Raw genomic sequence first — 14562 nt, 5'->3', positions numbered from 1 at the left:
TATATATATATATATATATATATATATATATATATATATCCTAATGATACCTAGAAGTAAAGTTATTTATAGAAGCTTATTTTTACTTATAAATACTGACCTTCGTGATATTCTCCCCCTAATATTTCTGCAAGTCGTAATTTAAGACTTCCTATTCGGGTATCATGCTCCTCGCTAATATATGTGAGGTAGGAGCTTTTGTGATGCTCAATGAATACACATTTTTAAATGCGACTGGTAAGTATTCTAATCACATTGCCGAGTGAAGGGCAGTTCAAACCAGCTGGTGCACTATTTGCACATCATGGTTGCAAACAGCCCTTCGTAAATTGGCTGTTCCCTGAAGAGGAGGGGTTTGTCTCATTCTCAAGTGGATGGGGTTACTGGATGAAAATATTTTTTTTTTGGTTTATTCCTTTCTTGCTTTTTGTATGTGCATGAAGAAATGGCCAGTGATAAAAGTGTGGTGAGCGCAGCCAGTTCAGTGTCACTAGCCATTCTAGGTAGGTGGGTTTATGTGCGTACACCTCGGACGCTATTGCCCATGAATTTAATTTCAAGTGATCTAGGTTGGCGAGCTTCTGCAGGTGAGTAACGGTGGTAGGACTGTGGTTGGATTTATTATCTCAAGGGAGCTGGGTGCTAGGCACCTGTGAGTGGGATGAGGGTAGCGTTGGTAGGGCCAGTGAGCAGGGTGTTTTCTTTCTCCCTATAAAAAAACGCATCAAATTTACAGTATGTTGCCTAGTCCACAAAACTATCAATGGCCAAGGACCTAAATATTTGGAAAAAAAACTCTCTGATTACTGCCCGACTAGAACCCTCCGCTCCTCACACAAGCACCTCCTGTCCCAAAAGTCTGCACGGTCAGAAATGGGGATAGATGTTTTTCTAAAATAGCCACAGAAACATAGAAACTCTACCCCTGCAGATTAGAACAGATCCTAATCACAACACATTCCGCAGAAACTTAAAAACCTGGCTCTTTTAGGTCTGCCCTTCCCTCTGTCTTTTCACTGAATTTCCGCAAGCACTATGAGACCTACGGGTGATATACGCGCTATACAAATTCAATTTCAAATTCAAATTCAAATATGGGAGGAAGCATGTGCTTTTATGAATAAGTGAAAGATTTAGGGTAAAAGATATTATATTCTGCAGAAAATATGACACAGTACCTTGCTGTTTGGGCCTTTTTGTTGGTGTGGTCTTTGAAGGCTTCTTTGGCGGAAAGGAAGGAAAAGGAGCCCTTCAGATTTATTAACCACTGATGGATTTGAATCCATACTTCCCATTCATTAATGAAAGCAAACCATTAAACGTATTATAAGTGAGGCATTGATTCGCTGGAAGAAGATCAGAGATAACTATTCTTATAAATAATTATCCCACTTTTAACTTTGCTCCCCTATGAACCTGAAATAAAGCTTTCAATAGGTTTCGCCTGCACATCGCTCGCGCTGCTGTGCTTGTGAAATCTATTGTTTTTAATATAAAATTAAAAGGAGGCTTACATCCCACTGGCTTTCCTGGCTTTTCGTTGGTTCTTGTGCTTGCTGCTTACTGTTCCTCCATTTCTATTGGCTGTAGCTTATTTTCTTGAATTTAGCATTGCTTGTTCCTCCTCTGCTTCTCTTATCATTTTCCTGGTAGCCGAAATACTATTAAAATTTGTTTTGGTGGAACTATTTTTACATAAAATTTTGCCTCTTTCTGCTTTTTTATCATGCAGCGGATTTATATAGCGCTGTTTATCATCTGGCTGGAGAGATTAAGGGATTTGCCCAGAAGAACAGGATGTTGTGCCACAAAGAATCGAATCGGATCCCCAGCTTTTGAGTTAGTAGCTCTGGCCTCTGTGCCACATCATCTCCACTCCTGTTATAATTGTTACTGAGCTCTTTCCTTCGTCCTGGACGGTGATTCATAAAAACAGCTTATTTTTCATAACATAAGCGAAACCGATACTGTACCAATGCTTGTTTTTAAGGTATCTGATGAATTCACCAAGCCTGAGGAAATCATTTCTCATCCAAGTTACTTCTCCCTTCGTCCAGACCAACAATTTACTTCCAAACAGTGATCAAGATGTGAATGCTGGAGAGCCTGATGAAATTAAATTGGTTGTTAAAAATTCTTGAGTTGTTATCAATTATAGTAGAAGCACCACTGCAGCTGGTACTCGACAGGGTGTGTCTATCTCATCTTTGAGAGATCGGATGGAGTGGGTGTAATTTCTCGGCTATCTTTTCAAATGTGATTGTTGTGCATTAGTGCTGAAGCTTATTGGTCCATCACTTTAGTCAGTGTTAGGAACACTTGACAGTGCCTAATCACAGTTTTAGACCAAAGTTAGAACCTGGGGGATATGCAAGGGCAAGAGCTTATCAGCTGTTCGCACCATAGAAAACTATATAGGATGATTGTCCTTGTCCTCCATCTGTGTGTTAGTATCTACATAATGCGGATTCACAAAGCTATTGGAGCCTGTACGTTTAGCTAAGGGACACAACAAATTTGTTTACAAATGTAAACTCACCTTTGTAATACACAAAAGTTGGTTTACACACTCCTAAAAGGGTGTACTTACATAATTATTGAAAAAAGCATATATAACGGGTGAGATGGAGGGTGGCCAGGGTCTTGCACGTGATTCCAATTGAAGAGAGGCCCCTACGATTTTGGACACACCCACAAATACATTGAAAAACTTCTCTCTGGCCCATATCAATCTTTGAAAGAGTTGGGGTGACTTCTGTCCTTTGGGTGAATGGGAAACTCTTTCAATGGGGGAAATTAGAAAGAAATACTCCAGCAATGGAAGGGGCATTGACACCAAAGGACCACTACAGAACGGTTCGCTTGCAACACTGGAGAAACAAAAGGCAAACTACAGAACTAGCAATTAGAGGAAAAACACCATTAGAGACAATCTTCTCAAATAAAAGAAACAAAGAATAGGACATCACACTTCTGTCTACATATGAATATCAGACAATCAGACAAACCACATAAATACTTTGTTAACTAGGAAAGAAATCTGAATACAACAATATCTGGAAGGTTGTGGTTCAATATTTGGGTAATAGCTTCAAAGTTGTCTATATGCATGCAGGACAAGGAAAACTACCATAAAATGCTAACAAGGAGAAATGTCACTCCTATGCGATTAAAAGCAACCTGTGTCAGTTCAGAATTGTGTTGGAAAGGTGGTGAACAAGGTTATATGTTTCATATGTGGTGGCCCTGTGCACACATTCAATGATACTGGGAAAAGGTATCAACAGTTATTAGATACATACATGAACCCAGAGCACTAATGTTGAAAGATCGGGGTGAACAGTATATACGCCCCCTCACTAGGCCAATCGGTTATCAATAGATCAATTTCGGAAGCAACGGTTGACACCACCTATGGTAGTCAAGGATACGGAATATATATGCATTAGAAAAGCTACAAGGGATTAACAAGCAAAAGGCACACAATTTGTCACAGATGTTTGCAATTTAAAATGTATATGGAACTAGAACTGCTTTATAGAAGGGGTCCAACTAGCATGCTCGACGCTTGGCATAATGGGAAATATCCTCTACATCCAAAAGCATGTGAGATCTATATACTATGAGCACACTGCTTGGATATGAAAACTTTAATGACAATTTGTAAAAAAAAATCAATGTCTATCTTACAATTCTATGACATATTTCAATACATTCAGACTGTATATTAGATAACTGCTAAATATTGTAAAATGTGGATTTTCTTAAACCTTTGTGAACACACTTTAAATTAAGTTGGTAAAGAAAAACAAAAATGGCAGGCGTCTAGATAATGTTTTTTTCCAAGGGAATAAATACTTTTCTTACAGAGAAAATATATATTCTCAGCATCAGAATCCATCCCCTCATTCACAATTGAACACTATGTACAATTGCACCGGTAGAAATGCCTCTGCATGTGAGAAAACGGAAATCCCCAAACAGTTTCTGGGTTACACTTTGAACCCTGAGGCTGTAGCAGATTTGCAGGCGTGCCCTTCTAAATCTCAATGATATGCAAAAAGTTAGAAATCTGGACCCAGGCTAGTTCGGAAACCTGTGGATGCAGATTTTTAAACTTATTCTGTAAATTAGGTCAGTCATTTCTGGTGATTTAACCTTGCACAGCTACTAAACTATCCAGCAGTTGATCCATAAACAGGTGAGTAATTGTCTTGTCTACAGGTCTTAACTTTTGTGCACTTCAGGAGCATTAAATGCATATAATAACCAGACTAATGGATCTGCTTTCACCTATGGATGGACTATTCACAGGCAATGATGATCAAAAAATGTGGACTGGATGAAAGATCTTGGATGGCTTCCCAGGCAAAATCAGGGTGGGGTCTAAGTACGTGGAGCACCCGTGGTGAAAGAGGGCTACCTTCCGTCCTGGGATCCCAGCTTCAATCAAGCTTCGGTATATGTGTGAAGTAGACACCTAAGTCTACGCTGTTGTGTCCTGTTACCATCCTTATGCATCATTTTACATTGCTCCAATGGCATAACCATAGCACAGGAAAGTTTCCCAACAGTGCAATGGCACACTAAGCTATTGGAAGCCACACGGGTATTCTCGAATCCACCTAACTGAGTCAAATGGTGGTTGGATCATGGATGTGTGTTTCTTTTCCAGTGACTTGGTCTTTCTTCTCTGCGTCTGCCTGGGTTTAGTTGCGTGCTGGCCCTCATCGTTTCAGAACAATGACATGGATGAGAGGAGGGAATAAAACAAATAGCTAGAAAAAGGGAGAATGTGTCAGCAGTTCGTGTTTCATCCTGAAAACAAATGAAAATACCATCCCTGCCTTCATATTTGCTGTTGAGCCCCTGAGTGATGTGGTGGTGCCCCTGAGTGATGTGGTGGTGTTCCTGAGTGATGTGGTGGTGTTCCTGAGTGATGTGGTGGTGTTCCAGAGTGATGTGGTGGTGTCCCCGAGTGATGTGGTGGTGTCCCTGAGTGATGTGGTGGTGTTCCTGAGTGATGTGGTGGTGTCCCTGAATGATGTGGTGGTGCCCCTGAGTGATGTGGTCATGTCCCTGAGTGATGTGGTGGTGTCCCGGAGTGATTTGGTGGTGTCCCGGAGTGATTTGGTGGTGTCCCCGAGTGGTGTGGTGGTGTCCCTGAGTAATGTGGTGGTGTTCCTGAGTGATGTGATGGTGTCTCTGAGTGATGTGGTGGTGTCCCTGAGTAATGTGGTGGTGTCCCTGAGTGATGTGGTGGTGTTCCTGAGTAATGTGGTGGTGTTCCCGAGTGATGTGGTGGTGTCCCTGAGTGATGTGGTGGTGTCCCTGAGTGATGTGGTGGTGTTCCTGAGTGATGTGGTGGTGTCCCAAAGTGATGTGGTGGTGTCCCTGAGTGATGTGGTGGTGTCGCTGAGTGATGTGGTGGTGCCCCTGAGCGTTTTGGTGGTGCCCCTGAGTGATGTGGTGGTGTTCCTGAGTAAAGTGGTGGTGCCCCTGAGTGATGTGGTGGTGCCCCTGAGTGATGTGGTGGTGTCCCCGAGTGATGTGGTGGTGTCCCCGAGTGATGTGGTGGTGTCCCTGAGTGATGTGGTGGTGTCCCTGAGTGATGTGGTGGTGTTCCTGAGTAATGTGGTGGTGTTCCCGAGTGATGTGGTGGTGTCCCTGAGTGATGTGGTGGTGCCTCTGAGTGATGTGGTGGTGTTCCTGAGTGATGTGGTGGTGTCCCAAAGTGATGTGGTGGTGTCCCTGAGTGATGTGGTGGTGTCGCTGAGTGATGTGGTGGTGCCCCTGAGCGTTTTGGTGGTGCCCCTGAGTGATGTGGTGGTGTTCCTGAGTAAAGTGGTGGTGCCCCTGAGTGATGTGGTGGTGTCCCCGAGTGATGTGGTGGTGTCCCCGAGTGATGTGGTGGTGTCCCCGAGTGATGTGGTGGTGTTCCCGAGTGATGTGGTGGTGTCCGCGAGTGATGTGGTGGTGTCCGCGAGTGATGTGGTGGTGTCCGCGAGTGATGTGGTGGTGTCCCTGAGTGATGTGGTGGTGTCCCTGAGTGATTTGGTCGTGCCCCTGAGTGGTGCCCCTGAGTGGTGCCCCTGAGTGGTGCCCCTGAGTGATGTGGTGGTGTCCTTAGTGATGTGGTGGTGTCCTTAGTGATGTGGTGGTGTTGTGAGTGATGTGGTGGTGTTCCTGAGTAATGTGGTGGTGTCCCTGAGTGATGTGGTGGTGCCCCTGAGTGATGTGGTTTGTGAGGGTGAGGGTGTGTGGGGGTGTGAGGGGGTAAGTGGGTAAGTGTGGGTGAGAGGGTTGTGAGGGTGTGGGATGTGAGGGTGTGTGAGGGTGTGTGAGGGTGTGAGGGTGAGTGAGGGTGTGTGAGGGTGAGGGGGTGTGAGGGTGAGGGAGGGTGAGGGTGACGGGGTGAGGGTGTTTGAGGGTGAGGGTGTGTGAGGGTGAGGGTGAGGGGGTGTGAGGGTTTGGGGGTGGGAGGGGGTGAGGGTGAGTGAGGGTAAGAGGGTTGTGAGGGTGAGGGGGTGAGTGGGGTGAGGGTGTGAGTGTGAGTGAGGGTGAGTGAGGCTGGGTGAGGTTGAGTGACGGTGAGTGACGGTATGTGAGGGTGGGTGAGGGTGTGAGAGTGAGTGAGGGTGTGTGAGGGTGAGGGTGTGTGAGGGTGCGTGGGTGAGGAGGTGTGAGGGTGAGGGTCCAAAGTAAATAGTGGCAGGGCAGACATCATAAGACAGAGAGAAGAGACTGCGTGGTGACTGCATTGGTTAGTTTCAGAATCAGGAGGGGCAGAGTCAGCACAGTCTGCGAGGGAATCAATGTGTCTAGACGCAAAGCATAGCGGATGTAGCATTGCAGGGAGCAAGTCGAGTGTTTTCAAGCTGAGTGTCCCTAGAGAGATGGCAATACAGCAACAGCATTTGAGGAGCAAGGCTACTGTAAACAAGCACGGTATGCTTTCACTTTCATCCAGAAACAAGCTCTCGGCATTGCTCTGGCAGGGGAGCGGGAGCGCATTCCTTTGAAGTCTGATTCGGGGGCAGGGGAGCGGCAGCCTTTGAAGTCTGATGCCGAGGCACAGACATATGGTGGTGCGCGATGTGCACGCGGGGGGCGGGGGAGCGACAGCCTTTGAAGTCTGATGCCGAGGCACAGACAAATGGTGGTGTGTTATGTGGCGATGGTGTGCACGCACATAGATCACATGAACTGTATGCGATCCCCACCGTTTTGGTAGACTTTTCTTTTCCGCTTACTATAATTTTGCCGGAGCAATGCCCAAGCCCATTGGCTCAGGCAAGACCTAAAAAGAGGGGGGGAATAGCGGCCCAGCAGCCTCTGGAAAGGCTGCTCAGGCCCCAAATGGCCCACTGGCGGCATCTGAACAGCACAGACACTGCACCATTCGGAAAGCATACTGGCCAAAAAAGCGACCCACAGCTGCAACTCAGATACCGGCCCATCGCCCGTTGCCCAAGTGCCCGCATTACCACTTCGAACCTTGGATGTGCGCAGCTGAGCTTTGGAACTTGTGGAGGTGGTCCAGCTGGTGTGTGTGAATCTACAGCAGAGGGCGCTTCCATGGACTACAGGGGACGAGGGATGTGCACAGTGCTGTGTGTCAGCGCCTCAGCTCCTACCTATGTGAGTCTTAAAAGCAGTGGCAGATGTGAACTCAATGTGCACAATGCACTATCTGGTGAGTGGTCAAAAGCCACAGAATCTGGCCTGGTGGAACCCCCCTTTGAACAGAGAGCACAACAGTCAGCCATTGCAAGGAACATCAGAGGATACTTTTCCAGGTCCCTGCCCGCGCTGCCGAGGAGGTCCCGTCATAGCGAGCCCTCTTGTGAAAAGGAAGGTGCTTTCAATGATAGCTGTCAGCGGAGCAGTGGCACCACGTGAGCTGAGATGGCCACATTTAGTGCAAGGGCGCCGGAGCCCTGCTTATCAAAAGTAGCAAGCACCAAGCGAGCGCGTGAGTGACAGTGCGCTTCCAAAGCACAGCTTCACAGAAGGAGCGCATCAAAGCGCTGCCCAGGGTAACAAGAGTGGTCAGCGCGTGGAAGCGGAGCCAGGACTGGATTGCAAAACTGAATGTTCCCTAATTCCTTCATAGATTGCTACAGATGTTTCAACCTTTGAAATAAGTATTTGAAGGCAACTAAATGATTACTGAGAAGCCAGCAAGGGAATGCTAGCCTTGACTGAAAGTGTTCTTCGCACATCAGCCTCTAAGACCGTCTCCCTTACAGACAATCTCACGTTACTTCGAAAAGCGATCTATTCCTAAAGTATGGCCGGGAAGGCGATCCGGGCAGACACCGTGTCAGCTATTTACGAACCGGGCCGATGGACAGAGCGTCAGGGGTGTAGCTTCACGTCAGGGGTGTGAAGCTTCAAGGGGGACTTTGGGGCGTTACACCCTCCACCCCCTCCCAATACACGTGTTTTCTGGTAAATAGTTGGATACAGAGGCTTTCCGTCGGGTTTTGTTAGGTTTCTGTCGAAATTTACCAGGAATGTTTATATACACACAAGTAAATAATATACATGCACACTTTCTCCCACTCTTTTTTGAAAATCTTCAAAAGTGTTGGTTATTTTACAAAATATTGTTTTTTCTCTCATTTAGCACCTATACTAATCCACATTCGTCTCCATTACCACCGCACTTTTAGCCCCTCTCATGCGCCCTGCTTGTCCTATAATGCATTTTAACATCATAAGCCAGCGTGGCTGTTGAAAAATCAAGGTATTGGCACGAACGTTTTCACTGGCTTCACACAATTGACATGTGATGAATGAAGCAGGGGCACTTTGAATATTATTGTGGCCGTGGGACATCTCTAAGGGACGCTGGTCAATTACAGACCTGTCCCGCCTTGAATCTTACAAAATAAACATCTTTTGTTGCCAGATGAATAACCAGCAAAAACAAAGAACAATTGTTGATAAACTCTACAGACAATTGTGTTCCGCCCAAAGGAGGGCAGCATTGTGGAGAAACGAGAGAATGATACACACAAAGGGGACAGTTAACATAAGCAGGACATTAGCCATTTTCACTATTTCACTATCTGGGAGCAGTTGATACACTAACACACAAGTGCACAAGCGTGTGCATGAAAATGGGCTCACATGACCATCACGCGCTCAGCGCACACATGGACGCACTGGCATCCTCATGTGCTGCCAGTTTACCTCGGCCCATAAATGAACCGACCAATCGTCTCTGCAGGTGTGAATGCTTCGTTTTGATACGTAATCAGCACTTGATTTCTCAGCAGAGGTTGTCGGTTGGCAGAGGGTGCAAACTGGACACCTGCCCACTAATTCGGACTGGAGCCAGGTGTATTGATGTCTCCGTCCCTACGTTACAGGCAAATAACATCATTAATCTCTCCTCCCCCCACCACCGTCAGACGGGTCTCAAGGCGTTGTGTGTACCTCAGAATAGCTCCGTGTTGCGCTTAGAAGTGCTACAAGGAAAGACTGACACAGACCAAAAAAGAACCATGCCCTGTGCATGGCCATCAAGCAAGTACACGCATCCCACCAACCTACCACAAAGTCGGTTGTATAGGACCTGCAATCCGAGCGCAACGTCGGTCCTCTTAGGTGTACTATTCTCAGATTTAAAAAAAACACGTTGCTATTCGACATTAAACGTTTCCAGCGCCCCAGCGTTGCACAGCGCGCAACATTACACTGGCCTGGACCAAAGACTAGAGGCGCAGCTATCATTGGTGTAGCAGGTGCAGTGGAACCGGGACACAGATCTCCGAGGGGCGCACTGAACTCTGACAATGCTGCATTTTTTTACGCCAACAGAAGTCAAAGGGGCCAGTTTCCTAGCTTGCACCAGGACTCATGGACCCCACTGTCTCATAGCAAACTAACTGCATGCAAACGTTCTAGGGTTGTTAGTGTAAAACCACTCTATTTTTTGCATTCTGGTCAGATTTTCCTAGCCTCCATTTTGTCACATCTCACTGAATGCACTGATGGAGTTGGCTAACGGGCTGTCAAGAACGAACCCGCACCGAATGCCGGTGACAACAACACACCAGGGGAAGGGACACACGTCGCCGAGCCCTACCTCCGGGGAGCTCGGCGGGCCCGCAGGTGGCCCGCAGCACGTCCACGTCGTCCACGTAGATCTTCTTGTAGCAGAACTTCCAGAGCCCGAAGTGAGCGGCCTCGCAGGTGAGGCTCTGGTTCTGCTTGAAGGTGTTCATCTCCACCCAGAACTCGGTGCCCACGGCCAGCACGGTCAAAGTCACGCCCGCGATGGCCACGAAAAAGGCCAACTTGATCTTGCCCTCCTGGGCGTCGCTCATGCCCTGGCGGTTCCCTCGGCCCCGGGCCCCCAGCCGTTGTTCCTCCTCCTGCATGAAAAAGTTGGACCACATCCTTGCTTCTGAAGGGTTCGCCACGTTTGGAGCTGTGTGGGGTCCCAGACAGGTGCACGGCGCTTCCGGTGCTTGTTCTACTTCCGCCGCTGGCGACGTAGGCTGCTGTGTTTGGACTTGAGGTATTTATATCATGTGTTAGCTAGTGTTCTCCTGGAACTTTTGTAGGGCAGGGAAGCGCGGCCCAAGCACCGGAGCAGTAGCGAGCTCTGTCCTGATAGTTCTGCATGCACACACGCGGGCACACACTCTGCCTGGAAATCATTTTTGCACCTGTTGCATTCATCAGATAGCCAAGGCGAGTGGGTTATTTTAAGACTCCCTTAAAGGCGCGTGCCTAGTTAGCAGGGCACACAGTGCTGACCACGGGATGGGGGAATGGGAAAGGCAGCACGCCCGGGCACTGCCCACGATCGCCTCAAAAATCTGTTTAGGTGCAAGAAGATGGAGAGTATGGGAGACACATTGATCATTGCTTTCTGTATTGATGGTCGGGATTGTGGCAACAGGTTGGTGTTGGGAGGACAGAGCGTATAGCGTCCTTTAGTGACACCTGCCGAGCAAGTCTGAAATGAGAGAAGGTGGGTTCTTGGTACAATGACCCACAGTGCCTCCTGCTGGGAGTGACAGAGATAAGGGGGGCCGCTAAGAAGAATGTAACTGTGTTCCGTGGCAGCGTTAGAATTGGAGTGTCTAATAGCTGCTCCATGGACAGAGATGTACGACATTGATTCCCCCCCCCCCCCCCCTCTTAGACTCTAGAGATGTGGAGCTGGGGATCTGAGTTTAGTGAAAAACATTTTTGGTAAAGGGTGCGAATAGAGTAGAAAACTGAGGCTTCACAAAGATTTTCCATAATGAATTTTTTTTTCCTGTGGGAAATTTCACATATTTTGAAAGCATTGCGAAGTGTAACTTTTGGCGACTTTGATAAACTTACTGGGTGAATTTCAGATGTTAGCTCTACTCCTCCAACACGATCTCAATTATGTTAATTTCTACTTCGAGCAAACGTATTGTAAAGTTGTCAAACTTGAAAAGCTTTGTTTGAAGAAGTTAAAAGTGGCCATTAGGAACACCAATAAACCACCCATAAATTGCTATTTGATATTCAGCTATTGAGGCATTTTGTTACTGGTCATTCTATGGGCAGGTCCGTAATAATTATGCAATTCTCTCGCTATGGCATTTTTTTTGTACATAAATATGGATTCATTGCACTTGCCAGATAAACCACCATCTGCTGCAGCATCTGCAGATTTCAATGAAGAAAACTGGGGCTCAAACGGATCATAAATACTTTAAAAATTACCACATGTGATGCGGCACAGTAACCGGCCATTTGCAAAGGTTAACTGTTCATCTTTTATTTGCAGAAGGCCATATTCAGGTGTGGTACTGATGCTGGCTAATGAGGTGAAAACTCTTAAAAATGTAATAAAATAATAAATTATGAAAATGTACCACACTATGCCACACAATTTGCCTTTTTATGTATAATTTAGTCATCTCTTTAGCTTTATTTGGTTCTTCAGTGCTGCATAATTAATTGCTTTGTCTATGGATTTCTTAATGTGATATTCATTGGAATAGGAAATCAATTGTGTTTTGATTGCTAGGAAAATTATTGTGATATGTGACATTTTCTCAATTCTCTGACTAGTTCCTGTATTGCAGTCTCATTTATTTGTCTTGCTCTGCCACCCAGGGTGGGGCTATCACTTGCTCAATGCATTCAAGCCCCCTGGATTACAGGCCACCAGGGCTGGATTCTTAAAGATAAGACCAAGAGGATTTCAGCTATCTCAGTGTCTATATCCCCGCTGGGAGAGAAATGTACGTGACAACTGGCAAAACATCTCCAGGACATCTATCTTTGCTGGACGAGGTGCTTTTAAGCACACTTAGTCAGTTGGCCTGTATATCTCCTGTAAAATTCTAGCCTGGCAGAAGCCCATCCTGAATTGACTCCTGATAACACTCCTCTCTATCAGGTATAAAAGGTGCCTGTTTGTGATTAACTCTTCTGTCGCAAGGCCCACCCTTCCGACCTTGTGCTAAGCCTTTCTTTGTGGCTATTTAGGGTAGTTTACACTTAGGACCCATAACGTTTTGTCCTCATAAGGTATCCATGCCAAATGTATGCCCTTTTTTACAAACATCCTGAGGATACTAAAGGTACATAGGGTTCGTCGATTCCCCTGTAGGGGACTGATAAATTAGAGAAAATACACCTAAATTCTATTTTTTTGGGAACAAGTGCTTCAGAAGAAAGTATTTGTTTTTGTTCTTGCAAATGGCCTCAACAAAGGGTTTGTGGTGCTAAAATCACTATCTTCACAGGTTTCAGACGCAGGCACCTTAAATCAGAAACCCAATTTTTCAGCACAGTTTTGGCATTTTATTGAGACATAGCTCATTTTTACCAATTTTTGTGCATTCATCCTCTTTTTAGTTAGTAGTAGAAATGGGTGTGAAACCCATGGTGGGTCCCAGAATGCTATACATTTCTGAAAAGTAGACAACATTTTGAATTCAGCAAGGGGTAATATGTTTAGATCCTTCAAGGTTTTCCTATAAAAAGATCAGTTCAGTGTAGCACGTGTGCAGCCTTGGTCATCTAAGGGTATCTCAGACCTATTACTGTTAAATCTTGTGTGACTAAATGCTGCTTTTCCCTCTAAGAAGTTGGATGCCTACCGCAGGGAGTTGCATAACTAGTTAGCATGGAGGGGTCTCATTTGTTATTGGAATTAACTAGACAAATCACTCCACCAACTACAAATGGCCATGCACCACCACCCACAGAATCGAGAAGGAGCTATCAATCTGTCAATCTTTTCGTGTCCGGGCCAGGTGAGTTTTCTCGTGTTGATTCAAACTAAGCCGCATGTTCCACTCTTGGTGGTGCTCTTTCGTAAATTCCTTTAATTTTCAGATTATGCAAAATACTTTTGCTTCCTGGAAACTACTCTGCGGGTCATGGAAATAATGCAGCCAGATTGCTAGTCTGCATTGCTTATGGTCGGAACTATGAAGAGAACTGATCACTTTCATACCTACGACTATCCTTCTTGATTAATGAAAGCATTCTTGTCAAATTCTTTTGCTTTGGTTCGTCTTGCACTGATTCAAAACTGTCTCCCCTAATAGCACAATACGAATGCCCCTGGCCATCCCTCTTAATCCGGCCCCAGTTGCAAAAACCCGAAAAATAGAACTGGAGTCCTATTTCATTATTCTTAGCTGAAATATTCAGCCGACTGGTTAGCTGTGAACATTCTAGTTTTTTCGGAGTGAACGATTTGGGCCCACATGACACTCAGTCAAGGGCATCAAGTTGGCACCAAGAGGCAGGGGCTGGGACATTGGGCAGCTAGACTCGCAACAGACTGACAGCTTGATCCTAAGATCCAACTATGATGTTTTTAAGTATAGCGACTCAAATATACACGATTGGAGCTGGAATTACCAAGTCTGCTGAGTCAGGAGTGGGTAATTTGCACACCTGTTTCATTCCTTGATGTGGTAGCCATTTTGAAGGCTCCCTCTCCGGAATGGAACCCTGATTCCCAGTTACTCGTAGTCACCATGGTAGGCACAGAACATCCAACCTTATTGTCGCCATCACAGGGACGGGCAATCAGCCCAAGGTTATCTAGAGACACCAATGCAGCCAAGCACGCCCAGAATGGTCTTCATCTGATAAATACACACATCCTGGGAGGTCAGCACTCGCTGGCATGTATTAGCTTTAGAAGTACCACAGTTATGCAAGTAACAGAGGGAACCACAACTGATTGAATGAGCCATTCGTAGTTTCACAGCACCATCCGTGTGTACTTACACATGCATGACTTAATCTTTGAGACAAGCATATGCTATTGGTAGGATCAACCAGGTAGCCGCACCTGCTGAACAGGTTGATTGGAGCCATGTGCCCGTCCCAGGCAGTCCCAGGCTGACCTTTTCACACCTCAGGAGCCTGTTGGGATAGCCTAACCATCTGAGTGAGATTGATGGGGGTCACAGGTGCAGTCACACGGGCACCAGCAGGCCCAGATGTTTCCTCAGAAGGGAGAGGCAGGCCAAGGTGAAGCCTGAGTGAGATACACGTGTGCTTGTCAGGCAGCTAAGGACACCCCTCAGA

At 46.2% G+C, this 14562-nt stretch overlaps 1 protein-coding gene and 1 pseudogene across 1 annotated transcript in view; both read right to left on the bottom strand.

Moving 5' to 3' along the window:
- Window positions 1-10679, bottom strand: part of CACNG6 (calcium voltage-gated channel auxiliary subunit gamma 6) — a 387434-nt gene extending 376755 nt beyond the window's left edge. Inside the window, exon 1 of the mRNA XM_086930367.1 lies at window positions 10100-10679. Coding sequence (XP_086786493.1) covers window positions 10100-10412 — 313 coding nt within the window. The 5' untranslated portion in view covers window positions 10413-10679. The remainder of the gene's footprint in view (window positions 1-10099) is intronic.
- Window positions 10680-12900: 2221 nt separating this feature from the next.
- On the bottom strand, window positions 12901-14313 carry LOC147701749 (18S ribosomal RNA; annotated as a pseudogene).
- Window positions 14314-14562: the final 249 nt, after the last annotated feature.

This window comes from Lissotriton vulgaris, chromosome 7 (genome assembly GCF_964263255.1).
Source record: "Lissotriton vulgaris chromosome 7, aLisVul1.2, whole genome shotgun sequence".
NCBI lineage: Eukaryota > Metazoa > Chordata > Amphibia > Caudata > Salamandridae > Lissotriton > Lissotriton vulgaris.
The sequence above is the reverse complement of the archived record's forward strand: the minus strand, read 5'-3'. Positions and strand labels throughout refer to the sequence as shown.